The 11,551-nt window shown below is 51.3% G+C and overlaps 1 protein-coding gene across 1 annotated transcript; it reads right to left on the bottom strand.

Annotated features, from left to right (window-relative positions):
* Positions 1-1,348: 1,348 nt before the first annotated feature.
* Positions 1,349-10,205, bottom strand: EMWEY_00002210 (ATP-dependent helicase, putative; the record flags this gene model as incomplete). Its single annotated transcript, XM_013479370.1, has 23 exons — positions 1,349-1,429; positions 1,661-1,913; positions 2,065-2,112; positions 2,205-2,404; positions 2,613-2,745; positions 2,982-3,117; positions 3,524-3,727; positions 3,831-4,028; positions 4,200-4,295; positions 4,508-4,615; positions 4,704-4,869; positions 5,060-5,187; positions 5,931-6,042; positions 6,294-6,392; positions 6,531-6,632; positions 7,190-7,323; positions 7,480-7,669; positions 7,889-8,038; positions 8,220-8,483; positions 8,586-8,737; positions 9,048-9,135; positions 9,248-9,442; positions 9,726-10,205. The coding sequence occupies 23 exons, from the start codon at positions 10,203-10,205 to the stop codon at positions 1,349-1,351; spliced, it is 3,717 nt and encodes a 1,238-aa protein (XP_013334824.1).
* Between the last annotated feature and the right edge of the window lie 1,346 nt (positions 10,206-11,551).

The following is an 11,551-nucleotide window of genomic DNA, read 5'->3' as shown; positions in this document are numbered from 1 at the left end:
AATAAACAAGAACAACCCAGGCGCCGCCTTCTGTGCTGCATGTTGTCCTGCCGGTACAACTGAGAAAGATTCTGCTCCAGAAGGGACGAGGAATTACTGGTGAATGCTCTAGTACAGAAACACGGGTTCTGATTTATATAATCATGTTCTACCATATCTTGATAAGTATATCCTTATTTGCCGGTGCACGGTTCCGCCCTGAACTAGATTTCTGTGCGGACTGTCTTACAACACCTCACATTCTAACATGCGAAGCCTTTCAGCTGAGCCCGCTATATGGGCATTAACCCCATTTAATTAAAAGTCTAGGAGCATATTTACCTCCCAACTATGAACAAACAGTTCCGCCTCGACCAAGCTATTAGCCCCCACGGGTGCAGGCTGGTGGGGGCAGACTGAAGTGTATGTAATGGGACCTCAAGGGTTCGTAGCAAACCCTCTTGAACTACCAGCGGAACCAACGTTTCCACCCTGTGCAGGCAGTACATATTTTTGGGGGACACACTGTTTGCATCTTCCTTACTACGGAAGGCCCGTGAGACGCGCTACTGGAGTCAAGCAGCCATACAGTGCTGCAAATGCTTTTTGCATCACGCCTTCCGGCGCCAAGTGACTGTCCTATCGACTCAAGGCGGAGACACTAACTCTCATCTGCATTCACAGGCTAAGCTTGCTAGCCCCAGCAGCGGCCTGAATTCCTGTTGCATGCAAAGCGGTTCGTGCGCCAGTAAAGTCGTTGCTCTACGCAGCAGTATGCCAACTATAACAAAAGTACAGCTATTAGAGTACTAGTGTGATCCAAAAACCATTGATGCGCTCCTTCGCAACTTGGCCTTGCCGTACCGAATAGTTCGGATTTCAGCGAAGCACTTAAGGATTCCACGCAATCCACGTAACAAAACAATAGAGAGGCTTCTCTTTATTCTACAGCAGGGATTTTTTGGCTCAAAATGCTGGAATTGGGAAGGTATATCCTGAAGTGGGTGTAAAAATGTGCGACGTAACGAAGGGCGACTTAATGCACTTTTAGCTAGGGAATATCGCGACCCTGCATTATGCAGTACGAAAGAAGACTTATCGATAATTATGTAGCCAATAACGCCCTTCCTGCGATATTCTCTGTAAAAACCTCAATATGACCACTTTCCAATCGGATGTAACAGTCCAAATGACAGCTCTCCTACATCCCCAGTGTAACAGGAACGCCAACCCTTGATAATAGAGAATACGGCACTTTGCAGGATCACTCATCAGCGACCATTGCTTAGTTCGCAGGGGAGCACACGCCCTGGCAGCCAGCCAGTGTCTGAGGCGCAACATGTCGGGGGTGTTGCCGAATAGCGCCAATTCAGCTGCTGTCGCAAGAACGGAGCTCGTGATAACCATGAGGTCCAGAACCTGCGCCAAGCCGGCAGCGTGGGTAAGCCGGCTGAAAAATTGACACCCCAGGATAAGCAACAGCCTGGGAGCCTCGCACGCCTCCCAACGGGAACGATAGCTAATCCCCTATTAAGTTCTTCAGAGGTGTTGTTCCCAATCCTCAGGCACCTCCTCCTCTTCCTGGCGACAACGCAAAATTCATCCTCAAAGTAATAATTTCCGGAAGCAGGAGGTGCTCTGCAAATTAACGTGCTTAAGTGCACACTACGCTTGAGCTTACATGCATTGGTTCGGGTGGAGCTTCGCGCCCTCCCTCTCCCCTTGCGCCCACACCGCCTCCCCCGAAATCAGCTTGAAAACCTTGCGGCATGTAGCCCGTCTTTATGGCCCCTCCACCTGTGTTGGTTGCAGTGACACCCCCAGTGCCAGCCACATTTACACCTATACGAGCAGTTCCTGAACCAACAGGGTTATAGTTGTAGTTGGGCATCTCCAGGTAGTCGTTCAGGCGAGAGATAGGAACAATAGACCTCCTGTATATCAACATCGCCAAACATGCAAAGCTACAAGTCTTCAAGCAATATATCGTGTGTTCTAGACAAAGGCCTAAAAATGTGCGTGTAAACATGGGTTGAACTACACCAATACAAGAATGGCTGTGATGGCAGTCAGCTACAATCTTACTGGCTTCCAACCCAAGAAATCCATGGTCTCCAGTTCACCGTGTCCGCCCTGAGCAATGAGCGCATTAGCAAAAGAGGATTGGCTGACAAGAGCAATGCGGGAAGTCAACAATTTCCGCGTTACAACGTACAGCCACTTACCAAAGAGACAACTGGTCTCCGACCACAAGGAGCCCCCGCCTAGCACGCGTTAGCATAACATTCAACCGGCGGGCATCTTTTAAGAACCCAATTTCCCCTCGTGGGTTGGAACGAACAGCACTGAAGATAATTAGATCCTTTTCTTTGCCCTGGAACCCATCCACCGAGTCGACGTCAATCTGGTAGCACAAAGCCTTATCCTGTAAATGCCCAGTAATTGGGAACATAACGCAGAAGCACACCAACACACAAACACCCTCCACAGAACTGGTCACGGAACTATAGAAGTAAAGAGTCAATAACATGTTCACATTATCAACCGCTGTACAGGTGAACCGCTACGGTATCACACAAGCCAGACCTAAGTAAAGAAGTGGCCAGAAGCCGCGGGCCTGCAATGATACTCACGAAAGAGTCGTTCAAAGCAAAACGAATCCGGGCCTTCTGCGCATCGTACGGGGTTAGAATGCCGATCTCGCTAGGACGAATTGTCCCGCACTGCAGTACCGACCGCAATATTGCCAATATCGGATCGATCTCCCTAAAAAGCAGCGCACAAAAGAAATTGACTATTTCCATAAATAATCCGTCCCCCAGCGGAATAGCGCAAGGCGCCTGGGCCCCGCTCCACGAACATACGAACAGCCCAATCCATAGCCAATCCCCACCATCTATAGTGGGAACGTCTGCTGGTCTTCCATAGTAGGGATAAACCATACTGGCCCATAAGCATAAGCACGCGAAGCCTGCAGCAAGTGTTGTAAGGTGGCTTCTTACACAAGACTGTACTTCGAAGTCCCCAATGACTGCTCCATGTTAGCGAGCCCAGCGGAGATGTCAATAAGGCAGACACGGCTATGCTGGGATGGCCACAGAAAACCTGCAACTGGAGGCCGGTTTCTGTCATCGACGTCTGCATCACAAACAAGGGACCATGCAAGCCACCATCACGCTACCGCAGTGCGTCACACAAAAGCAATATACAAAGGGCGTAACGAACCCCCACTTAACACCAATGAAGAACATTCAGAAGCTTCTCATGCAAGATACTAGCAATGGCATGGCCTCCCAACTCCTGCCCCACAATGAAGTATGTACGTCAAGCTGAGCTATACTGCAAGCTATCATGGTTCAAGAGCGTGCGCATAAATCCACATTCCCAGGGAAAACCCACCTCGGCTGAAAATCTTCCCCTGATAGAACTGCATGTTGGGAAATAGTGCAATGCTCGGGTGCATACGACGTTGCTCATTTAGCAGGTGGATCGGTGCAATGCCGCTCCCAACGAATCTCTCGAGGAGCGAAACGCCAAGCCTGACCATCCAGAGACACACTTAGACACAGAAGTTCCTCAATGGCTGGTAAAAACCATGCAAACTCATCTATGTGCCTCTTCTGTGACGTGATATCTGACCCGCCGTCGCTAGCTTCCCGTGATACGATTGTTGGTGGGAGTTGTTTGTGATCGCCGATGAGGACCACCGAACGGCAACCGTGACCTAGGGGGATCAGGTTGGACGGTTCTGCAAATGCACAAACCAAACGACCAAATAAGGCAGTGCTCACTTTTAGCTAGAGGCATCTGCGCAGTAGGCTCAGAAGAGCAAGCAGCAAACATAGACGCACCAATGGACTGAGCGCATTCATCAATAATGACCCGTTCGAAAGTAACGTCGTCGAACATCTCGTGTCCACTGCCCACACAGGTAGCAATAATCACATTGTACTTGCGAACGGCTTCTCGAACCAGGAGCATGCGCAAACTCCGCGCCTCCCCAGAATTCTTATCTCGTATTCGTAGAAGGTCACGATATCGAGCAAGGTCTGAAGGAACAACATTAGTGGGTCAGAGGAGGGTCTGAAGGAATATGGGGGACTGCAAGCCCATGTGCAAATATTCGCTTACACTACAAGCATCTGCATGCGCCTGAAGCAAAATCATACGCTAGGAGGAATAAACAACAAATCTAAAAGGGGCGAACAAGTGTAGGGTACCTTGAATCGATTCCTCCTTCAAGTCCGATTCACTCCCGCTACCTACACGGACGCTGCGAATGCCTCGATTGCTAAGTCCCTCCATAAGGTTGTCCGCTGTGAGCATGCAGCAGACGCGTGCCAACAGAGCTACGAATGGCTGGTGGATGGCGACTATATATTAGTTACCCCAGAGCAAGTACAAAGAGCTATGCAGTCCCCAGCATCCGGCAGGCATCCAACTAACGATGCTAGGCTGTGCACGCAACCCCTGTCACAATTTAACCCGACAGAGGGAATCTAGATGCGACAAGGCAACGGCGCCAAACCTGCAACATTAGAGTCTGCGACGGCAAGGATCTTCTTTGTCGGATTGATGCGCTGCCACGCGTCAATGATGGCGCAAGCCACATGCGTTTTTCCCGTACCCGGGGGACCTGATTAACGGACAAGAATATTTGCAAAGTCCTTTTAAGAAAAGTTCCTCCTCTACCGCCCCTAGCAAAACAATCCACTGCAACCTACCCTGAACAAGAGTCAGGCGATTCGTCATCGCGCTAATCGTTGCCTGGCGCTGGGCCTCGCTAAGCGGCAAATCCGTCGGGAGGCGAAACCCATCCCCCAACATATCATAGCCTTCGTCCGCAGCACTTCGGCTCGAGAAAGAAGTTTGTCTCCGCGCCTGAAGAGACTGCGATGCACCGTCACATCAACACAAGCGACCGCAGTAAGCATGCACTGAACTGGAGTAGCATATGGTAGCATGCGTGCATACGAAAATACAGATAAGGAGAGCACAATATTGAAATGTGACTTCCCAGGGTTCGTAATCACCAGCCAACCGCAGCCAACACCCCAAAGCCCATGTGTCAAACGCTCACGACTTGCTGTAAAAGCGATGGCTGCACGCGTTGCTTCTTGCAGGAGTCACCATCGGCCAATTCGTCCAGCTGGTGTAGCGGGTTGTATTGTTCTGGATCTGTGTCGCTCAGCTGTGGCACCGGCCCTCCTATGATAGCAAGCCATAACACACCGTCAAATACGGTCAAATATCCACCACTCCACCGCTGTGACCAGAGTGATGCGACCCTCGTACAACTGCCTGTGAAGATATTCTGCGCCTCTGAGCAACATAAGTACGTCAAAGGTTCCCTGGAAGAGCAACTCTCCTAAAAATCCAATACAGTGTGCAACATGCATCCGTAGGGCCAATATCAGTGCAAACGAGGCTTACGGCCTGAGACCTGCTGAGCCTGTGGCTCGCTTGTGTGAAGAAGAAGGTAACGTATCTCGGGGGCGAAAACATACGGGGGCGGCGACTTCTGTGCAACGTAGAAATAACGTCGATGAACTTTGCCCCATTAAGGCTCTAGCAGCGTCAAATGGGGCAAATGTAAACTACCAATGATATGCACTACCTCCCCTGCCACAGGATACGCCGCCCTAAGGCGCAATGCCCAGAAGATGAATTCCACACCAACTGACCCCTGCAGGATGCTTCGACATCGTAAGGCCCCGGAGCGCCTGAACCATTCTGTCGTGCGTCACGGCAGGAGTGAGGTAGTAGAGCTTGAATTTACTGGTTGCTGGTGAGCACGGGAGCAAGCACAAGGATATGCGTGCGCATAACAGTGAAAAACTACACATGCAGGACATTCCGGTTGCAGTGGGAATCTTAGCAGTGTTCGATTCGTGTAATCGACCTTTGCAATTGTCAACCACTCAAAAGGAAGGGGCAGATGAATAACTCACTGAAAACCTCAGGATACTTCTTGACTTCAGCCGTGGCGACGCGAACGTTCACGTTCAACGACTCTGAAAAATCGCCTTTTACACTAGTCACCACGCCTACAAAGCACCTTTGCTGCACAAAACAGCAGTCCAACAAAAGAACATCCCTCCATGTTGAAGCCAGGAATACACAACAGATAGCAAGACGGTCTTCAGGCACTGGGCGCCATTGATGCTACTCGGTGTCTGACAGACGAGGAAGGTGCCCCCAAACTGCCATTTCGTCGAGAGTGATTTGCTAGTGCAAATCCTATGAATTGACTTGCACTAGCATATCAACGCTGTTGCCACCACTGGCACCTTGTAGAGCACTGAGGTACCCACCCATGACTCTCCTTCGGTAAACGCCTGTGAGTCACAGGGCCTCAGGAGAACGATGTCATCCTCTCGAAACTGTACACTCCTGAGGAACATGCGCTCTTCCTCTGCAAAAAGAAGGAAACCAAACAGAACCGTATATGTTCCTCATGGCCACCTGCATCTTTTGCAGATAGCATCTATCGCCGCACGCAGTGGATGCAATACTACGTCTGTACCACACAGGTGTCTCCAGACCTACACACAATCCTCGTCCAGGTCATGTTTATAAGTGGCAAAAACCAGCAAATATCCACGAAGACCCTCCAAAAGACCCTCCAAAGCTAGCAAATCGTCTGTGCAATGCTGTTATGCATGGATGCCACGATAAAACAACTTAGACTGATGTGAATTTCTCCGTATGCACTTGCCTCTAAGGAATGTTGAGAAAGAAAACACCGGGAATGTCACCGACTTCCGCGTGAGCAGCACGTGTTTTCCTTCCCCTAGATCAGCAAAGGCGCGACGGTCGCTGATATTCGTTGCGAGTTGGGCTTGCCACTCCAGAGCAAGCATCAGCCTGACGAGGGAAGCAAGCCATACATCGACGTCATCGTGTCAGCAGCTACACTTACAGGCGTGCCAGATACTCAGTGGTCGGAGGCAGTCAATGGACTATCAATAGGGCAAAGTGAACTTTGTCGCGCAACAGCACATGCCTGTAGTTATGGAAATAGCGCATCGCCAGTGTTGAAGGAAACCAGCTGCTATCAAGGGACAGGCCTCCAAGTTCGTGAAGTACAGACTGCAAACACCACACAACTCTGCTACCACTCTATGAAGAAAGAACCGATATCTGGTCCCCACTGAACTCCGTAGAATTCCCGTTCGACGATCCCATCTGCTGGATTTCAGTAGCCTACCTGGCCAAACTCGCAGTTGGTGAGGACGGTACACTCGTCAAGGAGTTGTTCCCAAAGATCTGGAGGCATCACCTTTGGTGCGTCGTATGTCGCCTTGACAGTCTCTTGCGACTCGGGGCTACTTTGCCCTTCCCCTGCGAACAGCAGAAGAGCGTGAAGCGGCAGCCCCATCAGCTAGTACTCGTGAGAATTTCTACTACTGGATATTTACTGCTATTCTTTGTAATATGTGTTTGCGATTGCGATTGCAAATAAATGTGCATGAGTACTAAGGGACGACGCAGGCCCACCCCGAGCCTGTTCTGCTGTGGCGGGGCGTGGGGCAGCCTGCAACTTGAGCTGATCGATGAGAGAATTCACGAGCGAACGGTTGCCTTCAGCCATTGCCGCTCGCCAGACAACGGGAAGAAAAATACGCCAGACCGCTCCTCTCGTCTCGGCTATGAGGCGGCAAGCACTCTCCACGTACACTGACGGATCCTGTTGCGAGCAGACACCGGCTACAAAACAAACTCATTGTCTGCATGCCTGCAGACCCGGTATTCGCTGGCGTACCAGGTACCGAGCATACTTAACAAGCATGATGAGGCCAGATACTACGTCGCCGGTCTGAAGGTCAGCATAGGCACCGTATGCCCCTAGCTGAAAAAGCACACGACTGCCCCACAACTATTTTAAGAAGCTCTCGCAGAGCCTCACCTTTTTGCTCTCCACCTGGTTAACAACCATGAGGGCTGCCTGCCTGTCTTTGTCCTCGACATGCTCTATGAAGCCAGCCGCTTGCATCATCTGCATGGCTGCTTGAGCTCGGGCTCCCGCCTTAGTGGAGCCAACGGCAACGATAACGTGCTGCAAAGTCAGGCGACACAAAGAGAGACGCAAACTTAACTAGTTTCCTCAGAGACTGCTCTAGCACAAAAGACATGCCAGGTCGCCCCATGCATTTCCGCTATACAGGTTGCCTATGCCCTCGGTAGAGAACCCAGAGTTCTATGGTAAGGCGTGGAGCACTGTCCGGAAGCGTGCGTACAGAGTGCATGCGTCCCTCGACAGATTTCCACTTCCACTCCAGAGCACATCGGTGGCCTTCCGGCACCTCTGTGATGGTTTCCGTGGCTTTGATTTGGTTCTGAGACGTGACGGTATTGTGCAGCATGTTTATTTCCCCTGCTGTGTGCTTGGAGAGCTGCGACGGCCTCGTGATCTGACTCCGATGTTCTTGTGGCTGCTGCTTTCTGTTCCTCGACGCCTCGGCGTTCAAAGCCGCACGACGCATCAGACCTTTGTCTTTCAACTGCACGCAAAGTTAAGCTCGAGTAGAAAAAAGACACGCAAATGGATCTGCTGAGTGCTACGAACGTCATCTCGAACATACTGGTAGATGAAATAGAGATACCTGTGAGCGGTAAAAAGCACACACCTCTTGGACTTTTATGTACATGTCTTGCATAGCAGCGATCTCCGCCTCAACCGGGAAAGAGCCATTCCCTGTAGACTCCACGACAGTGGTCTCCCCATCAAGTAGAAAGTTCCATTCGAAGCTGTGTTCTGCAGCAAACCCACAGAGGCGCACCACACTCACGCGGAGACAAACCCTGTTTCTCCCTCTCCATACAAATCGGCACCACAGGCCTATCCATTATGGCGAACACAAAAAATACATGAAGTGCAAATGGGAACCCACAGGGAGACCTCTCGAACCGCTCTGTCTACCCATCTTCTCGGTTGTACTTGCGTGTGGATCATACGCATGTCTCCAATTTTCTACAGTGGAAAGCCGACACCCGTACGCCTGCCTATACAACGATAGGTATGTTAGAGACCACGGTATTCTGCATAAGTGAAGAGACAGGCTTACTCATTCTGGAGACAGGAATCGCCCTCTGCTTCGCATTTAGCTTTCCTCTAAGGGTGTTGAAAATAACGCGAGTGACTTGCTCATATTCCTGCACGTTTTACGCAAACAACACCAAGCGCAGCTGTAATGCGCCTCGTCCAACCCGCGGCGTCAGTGCACCTCTGATGCTACAAATTGCTTTGTCGTTTTGACGGGCTCACGTGTGGTGTTACAGGCCCCAGCTGAACGAGGAGGACTTTAACTGCCTCTTTCTTTGCGTCCTTTTTAGACCGGCCGACACCGGAAGCACGGAATTCGCGGCCCCTGACATTCCACACAACAGTGTGCTGAAATCCTCCATTGCTATCTCCCCCCGGAGCCCTCTCGCAATGTTCCTGAACCGCGGGCTTCATAAACTGCGTCAAAAACACGACACAATACCTCCACACGCATCGGTCGGAGAGGGCACGCGCACCTCCAAGTAACACTTCCCCTGTCCCTTTCCGTCCGTCCTGGTACATATTGCGCGCTGCTCAGCCCATAACCTCCACAATATGTAGGTAACGGAGAACTAGTGCAAGTGGCATGCACGCTACACACTTCCTGCTGCATTAGGAGCAGCCAGAAGTGTACAGCACATGCAATAACGCGTTAAGTGACCTGCTCAGTGCCGTACATACGCATATAATTCCAACGCACCGTCTGTCGGACTCCGTAAAAGTGCAGGATGTACTCGTCGTCGAGTGTGAGTTTGTTGAAAGCCTCAAGTCCCCTATTTCCGAACAGAAGAGCAGTAGCTGACTGAGGGTCACTCCCTGCAGGCCCCGGGCTGACTGGAGGTGCAAAATTGCCTCGCGCTCCATCCGAACCACCCATAGTATATCTGGGTGTTTCCCCTGGGACCCCGACTGAGGATGGCGACTGCGAAGAAAAGCCCGAAGGGGCTGCACCACAGTGAGCACGCTGGAGACCATCCTCCCGGGAAGGGAAGGCCCCTGAATCGTTAGCGGCTGGCGCCACCCCTTGCATACGGAAGGAAGAGAAGCTCCGCGGCATGTTCGGGGCCTGATGGTCTGAAGGAGATGAAGATCCTGGAGGAGGGCTCGTGTCGGGACCTCTAGAGAGGCCAACATTGTCCCGGGTCCCGGAGCGCCTCCAGCGCGCGACCGGCTTTGCCATTATGATACACGGAGAAAAAAGGCTGCGCTGTTGTACAGTGCAGCTGCAGCGTTGCCACCTCGATGCAGTTTGCGCCCAGACGTGAAATGGCTTTTTGGGGTAACTCGGGGCCACGGAGGGTAACACGAATGGGGTTTCTTGGCAATCAGCCGGGGGAATCTGAGTCGTTTTAGACTGTGCAAATGGGGTCAAAGGGCTACAGATGGTCTGAAAGGAGCACGAAGAGGAGGAATAGACACAATTCTGAAACAGATGCTTCGCAGAAACCTGCGGCAATTCTCGCGTGGGAGGGCTAAGAAGCCTTCTTGACGCCAATACCGACAGGGGCATCACGCCTCCCCTCCATGCAGCAAGGAGAGGGAGGGCGTTCCCTGCTGGGAAAACCTGGGGGGCAGCAATACACCGGGAATGACAAGCTGTTGGGCCTGGCCGTGGGGTGGGAACTGAAGAAGAAAACCCAGTTTTGCTGCCTCTAAAGGGTTTAACGAAGCAGCTGGTGTTCTAAGTATATGCAAAAAGAAGAAAAGTTCTAAATGTAAAATGCGGGGCACGAGAAGGGGCCCTCCTTCTTCTGCTGAGAGGGAGGGTTCGGGAAAGACAGATATCTACGACCAAAGGCCGATCTGCGTTTGCGCCCGTGGCAAGGCGTTCGCAGAAGCCACGAAAAGCAGAGGGCCAATTTCAACGTATAAACAACAGTTTGGAACACGAAAAGAACTCATCTTGGACGAAACGCAGAGTGCTTTCGATCCTTGAGAAGGGCTTTTAACCAGCGCTCTTCGGCTGCGTCTGCATGCAACAGGAGTCACTGTTGTCATGAGCCCTCTCAGGGCCTTACACACAGGACGGAACCTTATCAAGAATTTTATTTGTGAATTTTTGGCTTCCGAAAGTTATCATCCTAAAGTTAGAGAGACTGAATGCGCCGGGAGAAGCAGTACATCCCTGCCCACTACGGAGGCGAACACACGGGTGAAGGCGGCAGCAAACCCGTTAGTGCTTGCTCAACCGCATTCACACCCAAGCACATTCATCGTTGCGTCAGATGTGTGATGTATCGGAACTGGGGATTTCTTTGGGGGTTCCAATTGCATTGGCCTGCAACAGCAGCCAGGAATGTGGTTCTGTTACGTGCCTCCCGTCGTCAACAGTGCTTGACAAATTTACAAGGTAGCCGTAATTCGTATGCAAGTAAAGAAAGGCTGGCTGCACGCGGTTAGCGATATCCAATGAGGTACTTCTTGGTCAAAAACGAGAACGACGGCGCACGCTGATTGGCAACTGCTTACACGAGTTAACCGAGGATGGCAGGTTATTGTGGTTGATTTGTGGCTATGGGATTCTCA

The sequence above is a fragment of the Eimeria maxima genome, genomic scaffold, assembly GCF_000499605.1.
Source record: "Eimeria maxima Weybridge genomic scaffold, Emw_scaff11, whole genome shotgun sequence".
Classification (NCBI taxonomy): domain Eukaryota; phylum Apicomplexa; class Conoidasida; order Eucoccidiorida; family Eimeriidae; genus Eimeria; species Eimeria maxima.
Note: the sequence above shows the minus strand (reverse complement) of the source record. Positions and strands in the feature narration are given on the sequence as shown.